This window comes from Ricinus communis, chromosome 5 (assembly GCF_019578655.1).
Source record: "Ricinus communis isolate WT05 ecotype wild-type chromosome 5, ASM1957865v1, whole genome shotgun sequence".
In the NCBI taxonomy this organism is placed as follows: domain Eukaryota; kingdom Viridiplantae; phylum Streptophyta; class Magnoliopsida; order Malpighiales; family Euphorbiaceae; genus Ricinus; species Ricinus communis.
In genome coordinates, this window is record NC_063260.1 from 11,977,660 (window position 1) to 11,983,659 (window position 6,000).

General features: G+C 35.6%; 2 protein-coding genes across 2 annotated transcripts; both read right to left on the reverse strand.

Annotated features, from left to right (window-relative positions):
* LOC8283273 lies at nucleotides 1–1,336 on the reverse strand. Its single transcript, XM_002521799.4, has one exon. It carries the CDS (start codon nucleotides 635–637, stop codon nucleotides 248–250), a length of 390 nt encoding a protein of 129 aa, XP_002521845.2. The 5' UTR covers nucleotides 638–1,336; the 3' UTR covers nucleotides 1–247.
* Nucleotides 1,337–2,928: 1,592 nt separating this feature from the next.
* LOC8283272 (peroxidase 10) lies at nucleotides 2,929–5,213 on the reverse strand. Its single transcript, XM_025157835.2, has 4 exons — nucleotides 4,919–5,213; nucleotides 4,257–4,448; nucleotides 4,007–4,172; nucleotides 2,929–3,476 (listed from the first exon to the last, which is right to left on the reverse strand). Exons 1-4 carry the CDS (start codon nucleotides 5,207–5,209, stop codon nucleotides 3,052–3,054), a joined length of 1,074 nt encoding a protein of 357 aa, XP_025013603.2. The 5' UTR covers nucleotides 5,210–5,213; the 3' UTR covers nucleotides 2,929–3,051.
* Nucleotides 5,214–6,000: the final 787 nt, after the last annotated feature.

Sequence of the window (6,000 nt, forward strand, 5' to 3'; positions counted from 1 at the left end):
TGAGTATAAAAGTAATTTTATGTTATTCTTGATCTCAAAATGATTCCATACTCAATTGCTCATTGATATACACTATGGTTACCTTGCATTCTAAATAAAATTAAGGTTTTAAAGCCCATTGAAAAATAAAATAAAATAAACACAGGAATTAATAAGAGAAACTAATTGAATAACAAGGAAACCATTTTTCACTTACCAACTGAATAGACTAACAACCCAAGGCAGTCCAATATATTACCAGCAGGAATCAGGATTCACTAGTACTTGCATGAGATTTTTGTTTATCTTGTTCGTGTTTTTGCTCTTCTCCTTTATCCTCATGTGCTCCTTCTTCTTCTACTGGTTCTGCCACTGGAATATCTGCAGGTCGGGTTGGAGGTGGGTCGACCCGACCATCGAGGCAAGAAGAGCATTTTCTCTCTACCCAACCTTCGAAATCATATTGTCCATGACCCATGACCCGACGACCCGAACAGAGACGACCAATCATGCCGGCTACAACTCCTAGAATAGTGATCACTGCAAGAACTGCTATGACGGGGCCAACTGACCCGTGACCAGTGTGGGCAGTGTAGGCTTGCTGGTTAATTTCTATTGATGGTGATTCTTGTTGTTGTTGGTCTAGTGGTGTAGACATTGAGAAATATATTATAAAGCTTGACAATAGCTTTTAAGGGTTTTTGGAGGGCTTTAGAATCCTGGTTTCTTGTTTGTTTTGACAGAAAATAATGAAAATTATTGGTGGAGATGGGAACTGGAAATGGGTTTTGCTAGAGATATTGTTTGAGTAAAGCTGGAGGGATCCTGAAATGCGACAAGTATTAGGACCTTTTCTTTTCTTTTTTTCTTCCTTTTATTTTCTGTTCTTTTTCTTACTGGGTGTAAAGGGAGAGAAAAATGCAGGCTCAGCAAGTGAACAAAAAAGAAAATGGAAAATGAAAGTGTTTTGTTTTGATAAGCTTTGCTTTTTATAGTAGAGAGGAGTTTAGTATTTATTTTATATTTCTGTGTTTCTTATTCTTCGAGAACTTCTGGAAGAGGAAGAAACAGAAGTTGCAATTGATCTAAATCACTATGACAAAAAAGAAAAAAGAAAAAACATAAGTAGGAAGAAAAGTTTGGGACAGCTGTTTTAGAGAGGAAAAAGGGGAAGTTTTGAATGAAAAGGAAAGCCCAAGAAAAGGCCCTTTTCATATATAGGGAGGAACATTTCTCAGGACATTATCTAGGAATACTGCAAGGATTCAGGAAATAACTGACCTGGGAGTTGGCATGGTTTTAAAATAGAAAAAGCTTAAAAGGGTTGAAGAAACGTCCTGCCCTTTGTATGGTTCCCAGAGTGAAAATTGGAAAAATGATAAGTAGTTTGATAAATTTTCACTGCCTTTCTTACTCTGCTTGACCAACTTTTTGAGGCAGAGTGAACGTTAATGTTTTATAGCAATAACTTGCTATATACATCTAGTAAGACGCAAACACAATATAAACTAATTGAATTACATCTTGAATTCCTCACATAAAAATATTTGCTGCGTTACTTGTTAATTACAAATTCAGCCAAGTTTTCCTTTTTCTTTTTCCCCATCTATTCAAGAAACCTGGTATACAGAATATACCATTCTTCGGCACAAAGAGAAGCATAGCATGATCATGATATATATATATAAAATCTACGTTTAATTCTTTTTGTTTCCTTTTCTTTTTCTTTTTTTTTTTATTTTCTTTAGAGATAATATTTCATTGCACCAAGCAAACACCAAGCTGTATACCAAATGAGCCAATTCCTCATCATTCATTCATTCTTAAAGTTGTTTCCTCTAGCTACTAGATAAGTTTGCTTTTCCTTAGAGGTCAAAAAGCTAAACATTTACTTTCTTTCTTTTTCTATAAAGATAATTGAAAGCTATACATTATGTTAAAAAACTTTTAGGCAATTGGTCCACGTCTCTCTCTCTCTACCTTTTATAGTTTTTCTCCCCAGATAATGCTTGATGAAGTCTGCATTCACTTATCCAAGAACTGATAATTTTGCTTTTCAACTGGCACTCTTCTTTTTTGGATGTAGTGATCAATTAATTTCATTAGTAAGAGATAAATATCATGTTTAAATGTCCATTTAGGTACTCATTCTGAGCTTGATAAGAATTGCCAATGCCATACACCATCATCAACCTCATTATTTGCAAGTTTGAGGATTACACTAGCAATTTTGAAATTAGTTTTATCATTGTTTTGGCAAGATTTGAGAGCAAGTACCAAAGTGGTACAGTAGTATCTTCAAAATCCAACTGAAACAATAGTTTAAAGAGAAACGAAAATCGACAATGCACTGGATAGAGGTCATCAACCCCCTGCCTGCATAGAGAATCTAATCTGAAAGCAGAGAGCATGTGTTTGAGGATGATGATGAAGGTGATGGTGATTGTGATAGTTCATGATGGCCTATAATAATTTTGGCAGATCCGAATACATGGGATTTTGAGAGAGAAAAACATTTTATTTATTTGTTTATTTTTAATGTACATATGGGCAGAGAGCTCAATGGGGTTTAGTCAGTCAGGTATCTACCAGCTATTCTCTATATTTTTTTCGGAATTTAAGCACTCCTTGTCGGCTTCTTTTTCTGAATCTATGTGCATTTGCTCAAATTCCTCTTTCCTACTTGATTTAATTTTTCTTAATAAAATCTACAGAATAATGTTCCAAGCCCTGGTCTCGAATTATTCTGCACTACATACAGGTTTGTCAGGCTAGATCATAAACATTAATTACCTTTGTCTATATTTCAAATAATATATAACGGATATCTCTGGACTAGCAATATTTTGGAGAATTAACCACATTGAGAGTCCATTCGTTTCTTGAAATATGGTTTCTATATTGAAACCAACTCTCAATGGCCACTGTCCATTCCTCTTAAATCCTGACTAACAAGACGATATTGTCAATAATAACAATAATTTTACAAATTAATTTCGTTCTGCACAGAAAGCTGCTAAAATATTTATTAGTTGGTAATATAACAACATAAGCTCCATAAAGAGATCATCACTACATATGCCATCCGTAGTTTACAGACCCGCATTTCCTTCTAATTTGCCCTTGTTCTCCTGTTAGTACCCCCACACTACCCATCTTCACCATTGATGCTGCAAAATCGCTGGAGAAAAGATAAGGGTATGAACTATAGGAGTTGACCAATGCAGCTGTTCTTGAATCTGTCATTAGAGCTTGATCAGATTCAAGAAGGCCAGTATTGGTCACAAGGTTGGTAAAATATGAATTGTCAAATCTATAAGCACTTGCGGAGTCAAGAGGAACTAGATCCCTGTTTGATGCATCTTTGTTAGGACACATACTTTGCAAGTTCTTCAGTGCTGAAGAATCAAGTCCAGGATCAGGCATGCCAGAGCCTTTGAAGTTAAATAGCCTGTTCTTGAAGGTGAAGCACTGAGCAAAACCTAGGGTATGTGCTCCTGTACCATTCAGAAATAAACGTCACTATTGTTGCGCATTGCTTTTTATACATTGTGGTCAGAAATAGTTCCAGTTTTAATTATCAGATTTTGAGGAGAGTCATATGCATATACTTTTAGTCTTCAAATCCTCTCATAAATTTTAGTCTTTTGTTTTTGTTTCCATGTAAAATTAATCAAGTTTGTCCTTTTAATAAGGAAGGATAAAATTGGCATTATAGTAGTTATTATGGTTTTGAGTATTGAGAATCTATGCAGATGATGTGCGGCCATTTATTGCAATCACTCCATTACTTTAAAATTATTATTTTTTATCCACTGTATATATACATGTTTGTTTTACATTTTAAAAATTTAATGATCGATATATTATTAAATTAATTAAAATTAATAAATAAATATCAATATAATTGGTGTGATTATAAATGAAAACATAAACATAAATTTTCCTTTTGAATTAAGCATTATTCTTATTTCGAGTTCTATTTTTGAAGCAATTAAAATGAGCAAATAGGGCGAAGAACATGAACCTGAGAGGACTACAACATCCTTTAAGTCAAGGCCCTGAGCTACGAACTTAGCAGTGATGTTTTCTAGCGACTCAAAAGGAATAGGCAAGTTTTCATTAGCTGCCTTCTGACTTGCAGTCAATCCATCGCGCCGGCCTAATAGAACAGACCAAAAAGGCCCACCAGACTGAACCACAGAAATGAAGAAAATAAGCAAGAATATACAACAATAAACAGAAGCGTTGAGAAGATTCATGAGCATGTTGATTACCTGCAAGACAGCTTCTCTTGCTGCAAGAGCTAATATATCAGCACACGAAACAGTGAACGGACAAGCTCTTTCAACATCCTCTTTGATACTGTCAATCACTTCGAATCCTCTAGCTGAGTTGCGGTTCGGAAGAGCATTCTTTTCTCCCTGAAATTTCTTTGTGTCATCAAGAAGTATCGACCCATCGCAACCCTATACCAAAGAGCAGATGCACCTGTTGTAAATTAAGCTATGATAGATATATATACTGCAAAAAAATGGATCTTAAAATTTGCCAAGAGATAGATCTTAAATCAAGCAAGACGTTAGTTCTGTGCCACTGAGCAAGCATATGGGCTCGGCCTAACCTCCTACTGTTACTCATTAGGCATAAGAATAAGGAGGATTTTGATCGCCTAATGGGGCTCCTAATCAAGCTCTACTAGAGCACCTCAAAAAATTTATTATAAAGGTGTCAAGTCGAAATCTTCTTAGTGCATGATGGGCGACGTCCTCTCATGAGGCAATCTCGCACTCCTAAAGCACCTAAAAGGTTGCTTGATGGCGACGTCCTCTCATCAGGATATCTGACACAGGCTAACAGTTACTTTTAACTAGTTTTACCAAATTAATGTTTCTATCATGTCATCTATGAGAGCATAAGATTAAGAACAATAATTTACATTAACAAAACAATCATGGAAGTGCAACCGCAGGAGGGATGCAGCCATCCTGGAGTCATTCCTCAAAGCTGCCCAAACACCATACTTAACAATCATTTCCAAACGAGGGCATGACTGGTCGTAGAAATTATAGTCAAGTTGCTGGCCATAAGCAGTAGGCCGGAAAGGAGCGACTGGAATACTCAAAGCCAATATCAGAAAGAAGGGAACAGTGAAGTGTGAAAATAGTTTGTGAGCCATTTGCTTGTGAATGCCAGAACTAGTTCTACAAATGCTCCTAGTTAGGATCATATGCTGATCTGATTTATAGGCTTAAACAACAGAAGATCGTGGTGAGCTCATTGGTTATCTTAGAAAGTGGCAGACCCACTACGTGACTGTTAAGCCTAATGGCCATGATTTCAACTAAATTAAACTCAGTCCTATGAATTTGTTGGAGTGATTAATTTGCTTTACCAAGCATTAATTGTAAATTATTTAAATCACTAGGAATGAACGTTCCTTTTAAATAAATCTGGCCACTTCAAGTGCTTTTTGTGCTACTTTAAAGAATTATTTTACATAAAAAAAAGAGAGATTCATAAAATTGAAATATATACCTTAAGTCGAGTTAAGCTCATGATATTTTAACACGGGAGCTGCGCTACCATTATAAACTTGGATTATTCCAATAAAGCAGCATAAAGACACTTTCTTAGACTATGATTTGCCAATTGGAACTAAAAGCTTAGATCACTACTTGACAGCTTCAAATCATCTAGCGGCATATGCCATGCGCACTTCAACTACTTTCTTGTCAAAATCAAACCTTATTTCTTCAGATATTAATAAATTATCCCACTAAATGAATCTGCTATTGTCAGGAGCTGACCTAATTAAAAATGTCCCATTACGTGCTTAAGAAAATAAAACCTGAACAGTGACTGGGATCTCATTTTTGAGAAGGAATTAATGACCACGAGTTCTACTTCAGCAAGTCAACTTGTGGATATATTTTAGGGTTATTATCGGTGGAGGTACAAGTGTCACTATAGTGCAGGATAAATTAAAATATTTATGGCTGCACCTTCATTTATTTTCGC

Coding starts and splice junctions, on each gene's coding strand:
- LOC8283273 (XM_002521799.4), bottom strand. CDS start 637: ATGTCTACACCACTAGACCAACAACAACAAGAATCACCATCAATAGAA.
- LOC8283272 (XM_025157835.2), bottom strand. CDS start 5,209: ATGATCCTAACTAGGAGCATTTGTAGAACTAGTTCTGGCATTCACAAG. Junction 4,449..4,918: donor TCCATGATTGTTTTGTTAAT/GTAAATTATTGT, acceptor TCTTTGGTATAG/GGTTGCGATGGGTCGATACT. Junction 4,173..4,256: donor CAAGAGAAGCTGTCTTGCAG/GTAATCAACATG, acceptor TCTGTGGTTCAG/TCTGGTGGGCCTTTTTGGTC.